Below are 15,942 nucleotides of genomic sequence, written 5' to 3' on the forward strand. Positions count from 1 at the left end.
TTGATTCAGTTATTTTTGCATTTCATAAGCAGTGTCGTAGCCACGACAGAGGACACTGAGGTCATGTCCGTCAAACTTTTTAACAGTGTTATTCCTTGTTGTGTTTAGCAGGCTTTGAATCAGCAAATAAAATATGAAAGGTCCTAGCAATTAAAAGTTTTCTGGAAACTTTTTTGGTGAACCAAAGAAACTCATGACCTAGTGTTTCAAACCTCCCTGTCTGTTCATTTAACCCAAACGCACCACGACTCTTTTATCATGCAAAACATATTTTACCCTTATTAATCACTTCAAATTGCAGACAGCAGCCACTCAGGTAATGAAGGGCTAAAGGAAGCATGGTAGATCATGAATGTTCAGCAGGGCACGTTGGCATTCGACAGTTTCCTAATAGAAACTGTGTTGCACCCTCTCCTGGGATGAAAAGAGCATAGCAATGCAACATTCACGCAGAGTTGTTCTTGAGCTCTAGATTTTACTGGAATATTTCTTTCAACTCGTCGGGATTTCAAAGTGACAGTTGCTTGATTTGCTGGGAGTTTTTTGTGATTATTTTAATATTTCTAATTTATGAATTCATACAGTTGTAGATACAGTTAATTTCAGAATCCTACGTTTTTCATGCTTTCATTTTATCATTTTACATGAATTACTGTTCATACACCTATAATGACTGAAACACACCGACGGTCTATGGTACGGTGGCACCCACAGGAGCTCTCTGATTGGTTCTTGTCGCTGTCGTTCCCTCGGTGACGTTCTTCCTGTTTCACCGTACAACACGTGTACGGTGTACAGTTTCGAGCTGAAGGGAATAACAGCAACTAAACTTCAGCTTTCAGACACCTTCGAGTGGTCTGTAGTGTTTTTTGTCTGTACAAGGCTTTGCCGACTAAGCGGTCAAAATGGTGAAACCTCGGTTTAAGGGGAAAAGCTCGATAAACCCCTCCTCGTCCAGCACCAACCCTGGTGAGCTAAAGCCTTACTAGCCACACCGTTTGTTTACAGCTAATGCTAATTTTTGCTAGCCGGGTCATATTATGCTCTGAAAACGGCTTTTGTGGCTTGTTTTCCTTTGTCAAATTAAACTAGTCACTAACATTGCATGGTCATTGGGCATTGGAATTGGTCAAAATGAATCACACAACATGGGGCGACTACACTGAGTTCACTTCATAGCTACTCCTACAACACGCGTTGGTAGCGTTAAGCCTTTAAAATTTGTGTTTAGGCTCATTATTGCTTAGAGTGGAAAACAGCTGCTACTATAAATTGGTAGTAAGATGTCTCCTAAAGTAGCTCTGATGTTCCATGAAATGTGAATGTACCCGCAATGTCCAGTTTCACCAAGCTGAAACTAGCGTAGTCCGTTGCCACAGTCCTTAAATAAACCCAACCCCAATAAGATTTATAATGTTTAGTGATTCTGGAAACAATTTTAGAGACAAAATGTTAGAAACACTGCTCAGTATGAATCAATACAATTCAATAGCACCACATAATACAGCCTCTAAAATGACCATAACATTCAATCAAAGTGTCTCTGAAACAGTTTCTAAACTAAAGAATCTTTATGATGGTTGCATTTATTGCAAGGCAGTTGTATTAGACTGGGTTGACATTAGCTAGGTGTACCTATTAAATAGACAACTGAGCATATAGTGAACATACTTTTTATTTTTGGTTTTTTAACAGATGAAACATTAAAATAACGGTATGTGTATTTCTCAGATCGACCCAAAGGTGCTGGTGGGAACAACATGAGGGACCGAGCCACTGTCAAACGTCTGAATATGTACAGACAAAAACAGAGATGGTAAGTGATGATAAAAATTCGCATTATTCTCATAAGCTGCTGACTGGCAGATTTTCTAAGTGGAAGCGAAATATAACAGTGTTATTTTCACACTGACTCTGATCTTGTGTTCCCAGTAATAACCGTGGAAAAGTCATCAAACCTTTACAATACCAGTCCACTGTGGCTCCAGGGACTGTAGCCAGAGTTGAGCCTAACATCAAATGGTTTGGTAAGTGTACTTCTTTACTGTTGTATATGCTTGTAAATACTGTTTTATTTTCTCTCTGTCTTTGTGGAGGCAATCCACATTGGCTACTACACTCACTTAATGAATTGTGCTTCTCTGTGATCGTGTTAAAATTTATACCGCCACTCTCACCAAAATATGATTATGTTGACAATGTTCAAATCCATTTGAAGAGCATTGTGCTAAATGCATGAGTGCTAATTACTGCTCTTAGGTTAATTTAGCAAGATGACATTTAACTGAATGTATTGCTTTAATGGCAAATGTTTAAAGAAGGAGCCGTATAACATGTAACACGTAAAATTCATATGTGGAAAGTTTCAGTACCCCTGTTATAATTGTTTATTTCATATACATGAACTGCATTTCAGCAAATACCCGTGTGATCAAACAGTCGTCTCTCCAGAAGTTCCAGGAAGAGATGGGAGCAATACAGAAGGATCCATATCGTGTGGTGATGAGACAAAGCAAACTTCCCATGTCCCTTTTGCACGATAGAGTCAAAGCCCATGTGAGTATAAAGGGTACAAACTTCATTTCACGGTACATTAAAGGAAGAGCAATTTCTATTTTTTTGTCCTGTGCAGTCTCTGTGGTGGTCCTATTAGCTCTAGGAAGGCTCCCCAGGGTATGAATTAACAGCTATAAATTTTATTATGAGTGTTCTGGCATATAAAGCTGTTGATGTTTTTACCTGGCTTATATCACGCAATGAGAATTATGCCTCTGTTTCCTCAGTAGCGTGTTTCAAGGGATTTTATGAGATGAAATAAACATGAAACCTCACTTTAATCCTCATTCAATTCTCACCCTGCCCCTCTGTGACCCTGAGTGTACTGGCACTGTGTTTGGAATGAGAGAGAGTTGCCTTCGGCCAGACTTTAACTTTTCCACCCCAAAACCAACACGATTCCAAATAACATCCAGTTCTTCTTGTTCTCTTCCAACATGTCATTGGGTCTGTTTCAGTCTTTTTTTTTTTTTTTTCTCTACACCACAGTGCCTCGTGGAAGAGAAGCATGTAGCTTGAAGCATCTCAAGATAATAATGTTTTCTCTTAATTTTGTGTCTAATTAATTATTGACAGAAGTTGCCAGAAACGCATTTCCTGTGTATATTTGATGTACTGTGAAATATATTTTCTTTTCTTTCATTTGCTGTTTCTAGTTGTGCTCGTAGCATTGAAATTGTGAGTAAATTGTGAGTATGAAATAATGAGTGTATGTGATCAGCCTGTCAGATCAGGGCATTCATGCATTAGCACAGCATTGTTTTTCCCATCATCATCTTCATCTACTTACGGTGTCACAACCAATTCATGACACTTTTGGTAAAACACTGTAATTGATCATTGTGATTGATTAGTGGAATGATCTTGTTCCAAAAAGGCAGATGAATTAAACCAGAGCTTGTGGTTTAGTTGAGGAAATGTTTTTTGTTTTTGTTTTTTTGTTGGCTTGTGGTTGGCCCTGTAGAAGATCTTGGCACATAGTCGAAGCAACCTGAAGCCCTAAACAGGATTGTTTGTGCCAAAGATGTCAACTGTTTGTCACCCGCCCCTCATGGCAGTGTTGCAGTAGATGTTTGCCTTGTTTTTTAAGATAATTGGAACACTTTATCAGCATCAGTGCAGACTGAGCTGTTTCTTTGCATTTGTTTTGTGTTCAGCTTACTGTGGTCATTTGTTCTGTGATTCTGTCCCTGTGAAGACTGTGTCAAAATTTGTTTGTAACATAGACAAAAACCTTTCCCCCTGTTGTCCCATGTGTTTCAATATAACATTACTGTACTACTGTACTTTGAGTCCCATGAGTTACCACTTTTGCAATCAAACTTTTATTCATCGTATTTTATTCATCTTTTGGAACAGGAGAGGCTGTCCAGTCCTTCATGGCACAATAGATCCACACTAATTTAGCAGAAGTCTAATCTGATAATTTTCTCTCTTATTCTACAACTACAGAACTCCAAAGTGCACATTCTAGACACGGAGGGTTTTGAGACCACATTTGGACCTAAGGCTCAGAGGAAAAGGCCCAGTCTCATGGTAGGAGATGTGAAAGACCTTGTAGAGCAGGCTGAGGCCTCTGCCCTGAGCTACAGTGCAGACAAGGACAGAGACCTGGTGACTGAGGACACGGGGGTCCGGTAAGTCTCCCCAAAATACTATAGCAATACACATGACATCTAACTGGTCAGGAGCAAAGTTGCTGAATTTTCATATTTAAAGGGAGGAATGTAATGTTGGTTTGTTTTCTTTTTTTTTTAATTCTCATTTTGCAACAGGGAGGAAGCACGTGAGGAAATCTTCAAGAAGGGTCAGTCCAAGAGGATCTGGGGCGAACTTTACAAGGTATCTTTTACATCCTCTATTTCTTCCCCTTAGTACTGTACTTAGCATCATGTTAATGTAGAGTTCATGCACTAAAGAGTTTTGGGGACATTCTGTATTCCTGACTGTGTTATTATAACAGGTGATTGACTCATCTGATGTCATCATCCAAGTGCTGGATGCCCGTGATCCCATGGGAACACGCTCCAAAAGCATAGAGTCATATCTGAAGAAGGAGAAACCCTGGAAGCATCTCATCTTTGTGCTAAACAAGTGTGATCTCATCCCCACCTGGGTCACGGTAATATATTTATATCATATTTATCTTTGTTACCCCCGTTTTGATAAGAGGGATTGTGTCTGTCTTTACGTAGTATTAATTCACATGCCTGTATTTTTGTCTTCCCTCGACCAGAAACGGTGGGTCGCTGTTTTGTCTAAAGAGTACCCCACTCTGGCTTTCCATGCTAGCCTCACCAACTCTTTTGGTAAAGGCTCCCTCATCCAGCTACTCAGGCAGTTTGGCAAGGTAAGTACATGCCTGAAATTCAAAATGCCAAAATATGTTTGATTTGTCATGAGCCTAAACAATTTGCTGATCCAATAACAAACCAGTGTGTGGAACCATTATATCTGCAGCAGAGCTATTTCTTTAGTTTACAGTTCATGGCCTTGATTTCTTAGTGTGCTACTTACACTTGTAAAACATGGACACATCTACTTATGATAAAGAAAAGTATTATAATTTGGTGCTTTATACAGTGTTATACTTCATTCTGATTTTAACAAATTCATTTGTTCAAATATACTTTATAAAATTTGCAGCATAAGAGTAATCACATCTCCTCAGTAAAGGACATGTTTGCATCAAAATGGTTCCAAAACATTTCCTACATTAAAACATACATCTCTAACCAGAACTAATATTACATTCACCAAGATAAAAGGTTTTGTCTGAACCAACCTGAACATGCAATGTGACATAGTGGGTATGGAATGAAGAATGTTTATGAAAGCGTGGAACTAAAAGGTCAAGAAATCAAAAGGGTTTGATCTTCAAATGGAATGTTCTTGTTAGATTTAATATTGTGATTTAAAGAGGCTTTTATGAGAAAGACACAGAAAAACTTGCATGTTCCTTTCCCTGTAAAAGTTTGTTGGACCACATTCACCAAAAAGTCAGGAGATAACAAGGCGAAAAACCTTTTCCAAAACAAAAGAGATAAACGATAGTTGTACCTCTTGTTTTTAAAAGGTCTTAGATCCTTGTGATTGTCTTGTTTCATAAAAAAATCCTTTTTAGGATATTCTTTGGTATGTGTTTTGAACAAACTACATTGTAGTTCTGGAGCGATGACAAGTCCGCTTGTTTTATTGCTAATGGCAACAGAGCCCCATCTAAAATTACCTCCATGAACTGAGACTGTTGTTTAGGAAACACAACACACTGACTTTATTTTTTTGTCTCCCACAGCTCCACACAGACAAGAAACAGATAAGCGTGGGTTTCATTGGCTACCCTAATGTGGGAAAGAGCTCGGTCATCAACACACTGCGGTCTAAGAAGGTCTGCAATGTGGCACCCCTGGCCGGAGAAACAAAGGTGACGTGTCATGATGACCTGCAAAACAGACCACAAGAAACCACAGTTTCTAAATTTCTTAAAATGATTATTAATATGAACTCTACAGGTTTGCATATATCATCGCTTATATTAACACTGGAGACATTTGGCACTAGATTGAGATGACAAAAACTGCACAATCAAACACAACATAATGGAAATTTGTCTGACGTGGTTCAAGAAGTCTAGACAGTAGAATACGGAAAGAAATGATCAGAGTAATAGTACATAAGCTCTTTGGTCTCTGGTGTTTGGATCGTTGTCTGGGTCGTCCACTAAGCGGAAGGCCAGTGGTTCAGTCCCCTCCTCCTCCAATCCTCCTTGGGCATACTGAACCCCAAATTAGCCCAATGTATCATTGGTATGTGAGTGTGAGTGTCAAATTGCTGTATGAATGTGTTTGGGAGAGTGGGGCTTGTTGTGTGAAGCGCTTTGAGTTGTCATTAAGACTAGAAAGGTGCTATATGAATTTATCATTTCATATATGGAGCAACAAGAAGGTTTCAGTGGGAGGGTGACGTGAGGTGAAAGGATGCATGTTTCTTTGCTAAACTCAGTCGTTGTTGATAGCTGCAATAACAGAAATACTCAGCTCTGTGTCCTAAACTATATGACTGAAAATCTAAGTAGCAACTGGGCCAAGAGAAAGAACAACAACCATTTTTATCCTTAATTTCCTCTCTCTTGGGCTGCTTATCCTGTTTGGAAACGAACAAGGGTCTGAAAACCCAAATGTTCAAAGAAGGGTCAAGGGAAAAGAAAGGAGAAAATCTTCACTTTTCCATGCTTGCGAAAGCTGTAAACTTGGACCATAACAGAGGGGAGATTTATTTGCGCACCTATCCAGTGAATCTGATGGGCCTGTGGCCAGTACTCCTTTATTTCCCACCTTGTCTTTGATTCTCACCACATACTTGATTCTCTTTACAGACAGCCAAACAAGCTCGTGATCTGCAGCACTGCTGTGACTCTTACTCCTCTAATTGTTTTTAGAATCAATGTGTTTATGCGTATAATTACTTTAAAATCCCTCTACCTGATGAACCAGTTGTTGAAGGGAGTTTTTCAATAAAAGAGAGAAAAATAAGAAGCAGTGATTATGATTCAATAGATTTTGCTTTGCTTTTCCCAAAGATAAATTTGTGTTACTTTTAGTTATCTTTTCATATCAATAAAGAGCAACAAGTTAAATACATATCATACCATGTGAAACTGAAATGATTTTACATTATACCCAACATTTGTCTTTTTTTTTTTTTTTTAGGTGTGGCAGTACATCACTTTGATGAGGCGCATCTTCCTCATTGACTGTCCCGGTGTTGTCTATCCTTCAGAAGACAGTGAATCTGATATTGTCTTGAAAGGAGTGGTAAGTCTTTTATTTTTATGCCTTCACATTGCCACAAGAGTTGTATGCTGCCTCCTCCAAAACTGTGGAAGTTTTTTGTTATCTGCCTCATTTATTTCTGCCACCACACCTATACAATAGTGTCTCAGTTACTCACACAATACATAATTCACCAACTGCTAATGTGGTATTTTGACAGCTCCTGAATAACTGGATAGTTATGAACAAAGGCTTTAAAGTGGATTGGTGGATTGGTCTTCATAATGCTAATACCCAGCTGTTAAAAAAAATGCCTTGATCAGCTCTGATTCTGATCCCCCGGATCCTTTTTCTGGATCATAGGCTTAACATGTAGGCCATGCAGTCTCTGTAACTGAAAGGATACAGGTTCACATCTTAAATTACCTTTTTTTTCCCCTCTACTTAACAAAGGTTCAAGTGGAGAAGATCAGGAACCCAGAGGAGCACATTGGGGCAGTACTGGAGCGGGCCAAGCCTGAATACATTCAAAAGACCTACCGCATCCCTACTTGGGACTCTGCTGAAGACTTTCTCGAGAAGCTGGCATTTCGCACTGGGAAACTTCTAAAGGTTTGAATGCTCCTCTTTCATTTTCTTGCTTGCAGGACCTTAACCAGCAATACTTAGCACTGCTTTGCCTCACAGCTTTATTATGTGTAGTTATTTATGTATTTTTTTCATAGAAATCCTCCCATTAAGGTTCTAACAAAAGTGACTCTTGACGGCTTTCTGTTAAATAGCAAAGTGCATGTGAACCACTAGTTTTTAATCTTAATCTTGAACAATGTACTCCTGGTATTGTCCAGGGTGGTGAGCCAGATCTTGCAACGGTCTCCAAAATGGTGTTGAATGACTGGCAGAGAGGCCGTATCCCCTTCTTTGTGAAACCCCCTGGACCAGAGGGAGACCAAGAGGTAAGAGTTTACTGAATTTTCCACCTGTGTCTGTTTGTATTTATTTTTCCTACACCAACCTGTGTCTCAATGCATCAACTTGTGTTTTGATACTGTTATTTTTCTAATAAAAGGAGCTATTGCCAGTTGAGGGACCCTCAGAGGTACCTGAAAATGTGCAAGAGGAACAACCAGACAATCCTGATGCCAAGTCAGAGGAACAAGAGGAACACCAGCAGCGGCAGCAGAGACAGAAGGAGCAGGTGCAGCAGATTGTGGCTAATGTGCGGCAGAACTTTGGCAAGATTAATGTGGCACCTGAGTTCAGCGAGGAGGACTTGGTTCCCGTGGAGATGCCTGACCTAGACATGTCCGAGTTCTCTGGCTCTGATGACGAGGAAGATGGTGAGGAAGAAGAGGAAGAAGAGGATGGAGAGGAAGACAGGACCAGTGTTGAGGCAGCCAATGGAGAAACTGAGGTCTCAGAGCCCACAGCCGCTCAAGCTGGAAAAGCAAACAGCAACAAGAGTTCACGCGAGGTAATCCGTGAGCTGGATGAGAAGATCGCTAAGTACAAGCAGTTCCTGGACCGGGCCAAATCCAAGCGTTTCTCTTCAATAAGGTCAGTCTGCTCTCGCCCAGACCTCACTTACATATTTTCTCATCCCTCAAGTCTTTTATCAAGTAATGTAACATGAAGTTGTCAGACAGAGAGATGCCATGCATTTTAGCTGGTTGTGCCTTTTATCCCCTGAGGACTAACAGTGATCGGTTTGACTGTCTGATCAGTGGCCTGTTTCCATAACTTTTGCACGCCATGGTGTACTTTAATCTACATCTCCTTGTGTTGAATTTCAGCCGACGCACTGAAGAACAAAGTCAAATAACAGTTGTGTAGTTAGCCTGAGCTTAATTTAATTACTGTTCATTTCAGCAGATCCCAACAGGAGTGATTTGTTTGCTTTTGTTGGGTAATCATTTACCCCCCCCCCCTTTGACAGGATACCCAAAGCACTGTCTGAGAAAGTGTTCACAGACATCAAGACTAAACAAGCGGCCACAGCAAAGGAAGCACAAACAAAAGGTAGTCAATCAACATCTTTGTCATGATTTTGTATGATCCTGAATGTAGAAATTATTTTAGAAGATATATTAGATTTGGTTAGGCACGCATGCATGTTACCTTACTGGTATGATGATGTATTGACGATGATGATACTGGTTTGTATAGTTTTTACCTGCATCTATGCATATTAAATTTGTATGGTTGGGGTCAGATTAACATTGAGATCCAGTTAGGCACCGACATCAGATTTATTTATCTTTGTTGGAATTCAGCCTCTAACCAGAGGAGCAAGAAGAGGAAAGCTGAGGAGGACGAGGAGTCCACCCAGCCGCACAGACTGACCTCTAAACAGGTACGCAGTGTTTGTTCTTTCTGATGTCCAACAGGCCAATCTCTCTGAGTAGATGTGTTAGATGAATGTCTGTTCTTATTAATGATGAAACAGGAATGAAGATTAAAGTTCAGGTATTTTGTAGCAGAGAATTTCATCAGTTGTTTTCTCCCCCTCTGTTCGTCTGTCTGTCTCTACAGAGAAGAGCGATGGACCGTGCTAAGAGGACGAAAAAAGTTGGAGTACGCTATTACGAAACACACAATGTGAAAAACAAGAATAAGAACAGAAAGGCCCCAACTCCAGCCACAGAAAGCCAGAAGGCCAAAAGATCAAAGCACTAGATTGGAAATATGACAACCACAATATGTAATAAATCTTTATTAAAATTAGCCAAAAAGGCCATGTTCTTACTGAAAATGCAGAGTTGAAAAAGGTGGAATGCTAACTGAGTGTTAAATGGTCTTTATTAAGTGGCCACTTAACTTATCCTGACCTTGACTGTCCCTTAGGAAAATAACTATCTTGCCTTTCCAACTTTCTTTTCCCTTCAACTGCTTTCAGTTTTTGAATGACTTTTCATTCATCCTTTACAAGTGTATTGTTCTCTTAACGTTCAAGAGAAATGTACAGTAATTGTTTGAACTGTACTTGTCATGTCATGCAGATAAAGAAGAATAAAATATTTGCTAATTACACTTAGTGAAGTTTATGGGAATTGAAATTAAAAAAAAAACATTCTGTGCCGGTAAATGGCAACTCAGTGTTTTCTTGCTGAAGTTATTTCTTTGGTGTAATGATTCCTTCCAGTTGGGTCTGAAAAGAAAGATAACGAAGCCAAGAGAAATCTTAAGACAGGTAACATAGCTACAGTTGATGCTTGATGTTAAGAAGACATCTTTCTTTTGTATGTAAATTTGAAAATTCACCTTGAGTTGCTGATTGGCTCTCTTGAGGAACTGTATCTCCTCTGTGTGATTCTTTTCCTCCAACTGTCGCCTTTCATTTTCTCTCTTTTCAATCGCATCACATTTAGCTTTCTGTTCGTTCAGTTGATTCTTCAGGTCTTGTTTCTCATTCTCCAGATCAGAAATCTAGATATGTAATAAGACACGCTGGTAAGTTAGTTCCAGACACAGGATCAGTTCTGTTAAGTGCATTGCCAGCATCCTTATTTTACAGTAACTCTTAAAGAGAAATGGTGCTCTCTGCTGGACACGTAACTGAAAAGCAGTTGATACTTATAATTCCATAGCTTTAAGGGAGCAGCAAATTAAACCTATCATATATAAATAGCAAAGTGTTGCAACATTTCAGATTTTAGGGTCATCGTACCCCTGTATGTGAAATTTTTAAAAATAATAAAAATAACTCAGTGCCAGTGCCCTTACTCTTTTCTTCACGTCAGCCTTGCCCTGCTCAGCCTGAAATGCTTTTCTAATGCCGAACGTCACGCTGCTTTCATACAGTGTCTGGTAGGCAGCAATAGTCATTTGAATCTCATCTCTAACCCGCAGAAGCAGCAGACCCCTCTCAGCACAGTTGATGGTCACCTGTCGGATTAGCTCATCTTGGAGAAATAGAAAGTTAAGAGGATAACAATAGTTGAGTTTATGTTGCTGTGGGTGAAAATGTGCCTCAAAAATAAATAAATAAATAAATAAAAATCTAGCTCTATGCATCTCAAAACTAGCTATAATCCTTTGTTAGTCCTTTAGCTATATAAGTATCTTCATCTACAGAGACCTCAGTGATCACCAGCATATCAGCCTCCTCTTTACCAAAGCACTGCGAATAGAGCTCCCTGCGAATAGGGCAGATGCCTGTATCTCTGGCCTGCCTTTGTTGCAGCTTCGTGTCCAGGAGTTCCTCTAGGTGCATAACATCTGTTCTTGTACAAGGTGCACTGGACACACTCTGCACCCACAGTTGGTTCCCCTCCGTCCATTCCCTGCAATAGCAGACGTTCAGATAAATGGTGGTTTAAACCTGTTGGACAATATGCTGCAGATGGGGAAAACTATACCTGGGTGGAAGGATGGCATTCAGGATCTCCTCATTTTCCTGCTTGGTGGCCTCAAGGGAGGCTGATTTGGGTTTAGGAGGTGGTGGAACAGGGCTGGAGTCAACAGGCTGCTGAGGGCTCACTCTCAAAGGGCGGCCCTGTAGTGAAAAGTATTTGACGTTACAAGTCTTACAGATGTTGTCATGTTGGTGTTGCCACACAGACAGAAAAGTAGCTGCTGCAATTTCAGTGCTTGAACCATTTGCAGACGGAAAGAGTTACACCATACAGTATATGCGGTGATACTAAGTGGTGCGAACTCTTCTACTGAAAATATACAGTACTGTGCAAAATGTTTTGGGCACTTTAGATGTTTCGATTCTTATCCATCACGCAATACCATGAGGGAGGTAAGTGATCAGGCCCAAATTCATACTGCATCAAGACAGCAACCCCAAACATGACAAGAAGAACAAGGAGAGCTGCTCCCACAGGGTCCTGTGAGGGCCAGACCATTATTTTGTAATAGTTTAATGTTTTTTCTTCTCCTCTGCCTGCCACCACTTCAATCCCCCATGAAACGTTACTTTATCCAGGTAACGTGAACTACAATCGGCTGGTTGGTAAACTCACCTTTGGTGATTTTCTGTCTGTGGTTTTGCTGACCAAAACCGGATTGTTGAATTTCAGGAGTGACTCGGCTGGTGGAATCATTGTGTTTTACTATGAAAAATTGAAAACAAAGCAGTTCACTGAGACCAGAAGCTTCTTGGTGTGGGCTTCAGTTACTGTAGTGTTTGCGTTGTCATGGCAACAGTTTCACACACGTAAATGAGTGTGTGTGTGTGTGTGCTGATGGCTTTGCCCACGGTGTGTGTGATTTTAATTATTTAGAAATATATATATGTCCTTCCTATCTTTTCTTCACCCCGGCTTTATGATTTATTCAAGATGAAAAAAAAGAAAGACGCGGTCATGTCGGAACCAAAGTGAAACGTGGACAGAGACCATGCCGAGATAAATTCTCGGCGTACCACTTAAACCGGAAGTGCGTGATCTGATTACAACAGTCGAAGTTTGAAATCGCTACATTTTTTGTTTTCAGTTGATTTTCATCAACTTTTGTGCGGGGGCGATGTGTGTTTGATTCTATAAAGGGTTCAATCGGTATAATTATTACACAATGGCCAAAGAAAAGCGACACAAGAGACGGGAATCTCCGGAGCGGGAGCCTAAAGTTAGGATAAAGCAGGAGAAAGTGAGCCCTGTTAGGCCACAGAGATCACGCCGCTCCAGGTCGAGATCCGGTGGCAACTCAAGTCCACAAAGGAGAAGAACAAGCAGGTATATACCATATTGTCATCGTGTCGCTTCGCTATTGCGACGTGTTGTATGTTATTTAACTTGACAAACGTTCGCCAGTGAGTCCTTATTAGCCAAAATAGTTGTTTTGTCCGTTAGCATTTAACCTACATAGCTACAGCCCATACTAGTTGTATCTTAACGGAAACAGTTTTTGTTTTTACGACAGGTATAATGTAAGAGTCTTCGTGTTTTCCACGCAGGTCCCCTGCCAGGACAAAGGACCGCTCACCGGGCAGAAACGAGACATCTCCCGCCAGACGAGGAAGCAGATCTCCCAGAAACAGGAGAAGTCGCAGTCCCCATCGTGGTACCGATGTCAAAATAAAGCGGGTGATTACGTTTTAAATTAGGTGTAAGAGAGCGTATAAAAATCAGCGACGGTCAAAAAGTGGAAAATGGTATTTAAGTGTTTTTGCTGACGTATGTCATCAAAAAAGTGGAGACCAGTATTACACATTTTTACAGGCACATTAGATTGTTGATATTTGGCACCTTTCTCTGCTGCTGCTGCTGCCTCAGCACTGGCGTATGGTACTTTATTATCTCAGTATACTTGTGTTCCACTGGCATAAACCCATCCATCCATTGTCTATACCACTTGATCTGTCGGGGGAGCGGGGTACACCCTGGACTGGTCTCCAGCCAATAGCAGGGCCGACACATTCACAGGCAACCACACAGGCATGCACTCACACCTAGAGACAATGTAGAGAATCCGGTTAACCTAATGTGCATGTTTTGGGGATTGTCGGAGTAAGTACCTGGAGAAAACCCACGCAGGCAAAGGGAGAACAAGCATACTCCGCAAAGAAGAGCTCAGACTGGGCTTCGAACCTGGAACCCTCTTGCTGTGAGACAGTGCTGCACCACCGTGCTGCCCTTTGGAATAAACCCATTTGAACACAAGTAATACAGTGGTTTTTGGTATCTAATGCTCAAACCAGTGACATGTTGGTGTATCATGACTTGCCAGTTAGCAACTGTGTAAAACTAAATAAATAAACAGAAAACAATTTAATGGTTTTATCATTCAGACATCGTCTGAGAAAGTTGTTACTGTCAATACAAGTACAGTAACTTTAGTCTTATCAGTTTGAATGTAATAGAATTTGGCCTAGTGATGCATAGAACTGTAAATGAACAAGTTTACCCTGGTCTTGTAATCTTTCTTTCTTTAACTGCCTTCTTTCCAAACATGTCACAGGATCGGGATGAGCACCGGGCTAGTGGTGATGAGCGGAGGAGAAGAAACGACCAGCCAGAGGAGAGGCGGAGCAGGTGGGAATCAGACAGACCACGGGAGAGAGACTATGGTGGAGACAGACACAGAGAACGAGACGCTCTTGCCTCCCAACAAGCTGAGCGTCAGCGACACAATGAGCGGCGCAGGGAAAACCACCGGCAGCGCGAAGAGAACCAAGAACGTGATTTTGGACAGTCTGAAGGAGGGAGCAGTGACAGAAACACTCCTCCCGTTGAGAAGGAGAAGCCCAACTTTGAACTGTCAGGGGCGCTCACAGAAGATACCAACACATTCCGTGGGGTGGTGATCAAATACAACGAGCCACCTGAGGCTCGCATTCCCAAACGCAGATGGCGACTCTATCCTTTCAAGAATGATGAACCTCTTCCTGTCATGTACATTCACAGACAGAGTGCCTATTTGTTGGGGCGGCAGAGGAAAATTGCTGATATCCCCATTGACCATCCATCCTGCTCCAAGCAACATGCGGTATTCCAGTATAGGTAAGCATGACAATCATCAGCTAAGGTGTTGTACTTTGGTATGTTTTAGAAATATTGATTATCAGTATAATTTAGACAGTCTATTCAACCTGTAGTGTTTTTTTAACAGTATGTTTCATAATATGTGGATGAGTTTCTGCATAAGTTAACATGTCTGCCATTATGTCTGTATTTCTTCAGACTGGTGGAGTTTACGCGTGCAGACGGAACTTCTGGCCGCAGGGTAAGGCCTTACATCATTGACTTGGGTTCTGGAAATGGCACCTACTTGAACAACCAGCGTATCGAACCCCAGCGCTATTATGAGCTCAAAGAAAAAGATGTTCTGAAGTTTGGCTTCAGCAGCCGTGAGTACGTTCTCCTGCACGAGTTCTCAGACACAAGTGAGGTGGACACCAAACAGGAAGAGGAAGATGAGGGCCTCGATGAGTAAATCGTTCCCATAAACTGTGTTGCCTAAGTTCATTCAGGTTAGATAACATCATTATCAATGTTCAACAAATAGTGGTTTTCTGCAGGGAACAGAACAATTAAACTGGTAAATGTGGGACAAGGCTGGTTTGTGTTTTCTGTAATTGCTAAACTTTTGCTTAAACCTGCCACAACTGTCTCAAAGAAGACTTCCTATTCTCAGGTTGTTTGTGCAATGTCTGTGTGATGCATGACTGATCTTTCATCTGACAGTGCTCACAAAAAAAAAGTGCTCAGTGCAAAGTAAGGATATCTTGCTAAATACAATAGTTAATTTTATATTTTTGGATCACAGCACTGAGTACAAAGTATACCTGAAGACTAATCTCTTGTCTAAGTCCAGGCTCTATCTGTCAATGTACATGATAATGTGGAATGTGAACTTTAGATTCATGTTTAATAAGCATTGCTTTTTGTCAGAGTAAACATACATACATATGACATTTTTGCTTTGTAGTGCAGGGAAAATAGGTGATGCTGGTGTATTTAAAGACTCCCTCTTTTATTTTTGTCTGTTCTGAGGCCCACAGCATTCATAGTAAATTTCCATTTTTGTACTGTAAATAAAGAAGAAAATTTCTATTGTCTCAAGAGCTTTATTGTAGTCACATCAAACCTGTGCATTTTTTGTGCCATTCATTCTATTAGTCTCCTTTTTTATACAGATGATCAGATATCAAGATTCAGAAGCATTA

General features: G+C 40.7%; 3 protein-coding genes across 3 annotated transcripts; 2 read left to right on the forward strand and 1 right to left on the reverse strand.

Moving 5' to 3' along the window:
• The first annotated feature begins 754 nt into the window (after positions 1–754).
• On the forward strand, positions 755–10,356 carry gnl2 (guanine nucleotide binding protein-like 2 (nucleolar)). Its single transcript, XM_041045034.1, has 16 exons — positions 755–969; positions 1,732–1,816; positions 1,933–2,027; positions 2,417–2,556; positions 4,009–4,193; positions 4,332–4,398; positions 4,520–4,678; positions 4,793–4,906; positions 5,852–5,980; positions 7,266–7,370; positions 7,782–7,940; positions 8,177–8,284; positions 8,398–8,885; positions 9,265–9,347; positions 9,602–9,681; positions 9,861–10,356. Exons 1-16 carry the CDS (start codon positions 906–908, stop codon positions 10,002–10,004), a joined length of 2,205 nt encoding a protein of 734 aa, XP_040900968.1. The 5' UTR covers positions 755–905; the 3' UTR covers positions 10,005–10,356.
• An 84-nt stretch (positions 10,357–10,440) lies between these two features.
• Positions 10,441–12,379, reverse strand: dnali1 (dynein, axonemal, light intermediate chain 1). Its single transcript, XM_041045035.1, has 6 exons — positions 12,299–12,379; positions 11,687–11,823; positions 11,442–11,611; positions 11,052–11,230; positions 10,590–10,754; positions 10,441–10,476 (listed from the first exon to the last, which is right to left on the reverse strand). The coding sequence occupies exons 1-6, from the start codon at positions 12,377–12,379 to the stop codon at positions 10,441–10,443; spliced, it is 768 nt and encodes a 255-aa protein (XP_040900969.1).
• Positions 12,380–12,718: 339 nt separating this feature from the next.
• On the forward strand, positions 12,719–15,827 carry snip1 (Smad nuclear interacting protein). The gene is made up of 4 exons (XM_041045349.1): positions 12,719–13,009; positions 13,231–13,360; positions 14,235–14,776; positions 14,957–15,827. Exons 1-4 carry the CDS (start codon positions 12,849–12,851, stop codon positions 15,207–15,209), a joined length of 1,086 nt encoding a protein of 361 aa, XP_040901283.1. The 5' UTR covers positions 12,719–12,848; the 3' UTR covers positions 15,210–15,827.
• Positions 15,828–15,942: the final 115 nt, after the last annotated feature.

This window comes from Toxotes jaculatrix, chromosome 8 (assembly GCF_017976425.1).
Source record: "Toxotes jaculatrix isolate fToxJac2 chromosome 8, fToxJac2.pri, whole genome shotgun sequence".
In the NCBI taxonomy this organism is placed as follows: Eukaryota; Metazoa; Chordata; class Actinopteri; family Toxotidae; genus Toxotes; species Toxotes jaculatrix.

Coding starts and splice junctions, on each gene's coding strand:
- gnl2 (XM_041045034.1), top strand. CDS start 906: ATGGTGAAACCTCGGTTTAAGGGGAAAAGCTCGATAAACCCCTCCTCG. Junction 7,941..8,176: donor GCACTGGGAAACTTCTAAAG/GTTTGAATGCTC, acceptor GGTATTGTCCAG/GGTGGTGAGCCAGATCTTGC. Junction 9,682..9,860: donor ACAGACTGACCTCTAAACAG/GTACGCAGTGTT, acceptor CTGTCTCTACAG/AGAAGAGCGATGGACCGTGC.
- snip1 (XM_041045349.1), top strand. CDS start 12,849: ATGGCCAAAGAAAAGCGACACAAGAGACGGGAATCTCCGGAGCGGGAG. Junction 13,010..13,230: donor CAAAGGAGAAGAACAAGCAG/GTATATACCATA, acceptor TTTTCCACGCAG/GTCCCCTGCCAGGACAAAGG. Junction 14,777..14,956: donor CATGCGGTATTCCAGTATAG/GTAAGCATGACA, acceptor GTATTTCTTCAG/ACTGGTGGAGTTTACGCGTG.
- dnali1 (XM_041045035.1), bottom strand. CDS start 12,379: ATGATTCCACCAGCCGAGTCACTCCTGAAATTCAACAATCCGGTTTTG. Junction 11,824..12,298: donor CAGACAGAAAATCACCAAAG/GTGAGTTTACCA, acceptor TTTTCACTACAG/GGCCGCCCTTTGAGAGTGAG. Junction 11,231..11,441: donor GCTCTATTCGCAGTGCTTTG/GTAAAGAGGAGG, acceptor TATTTCTCCAAG/ATGAGCTAATCCGACAGGTG.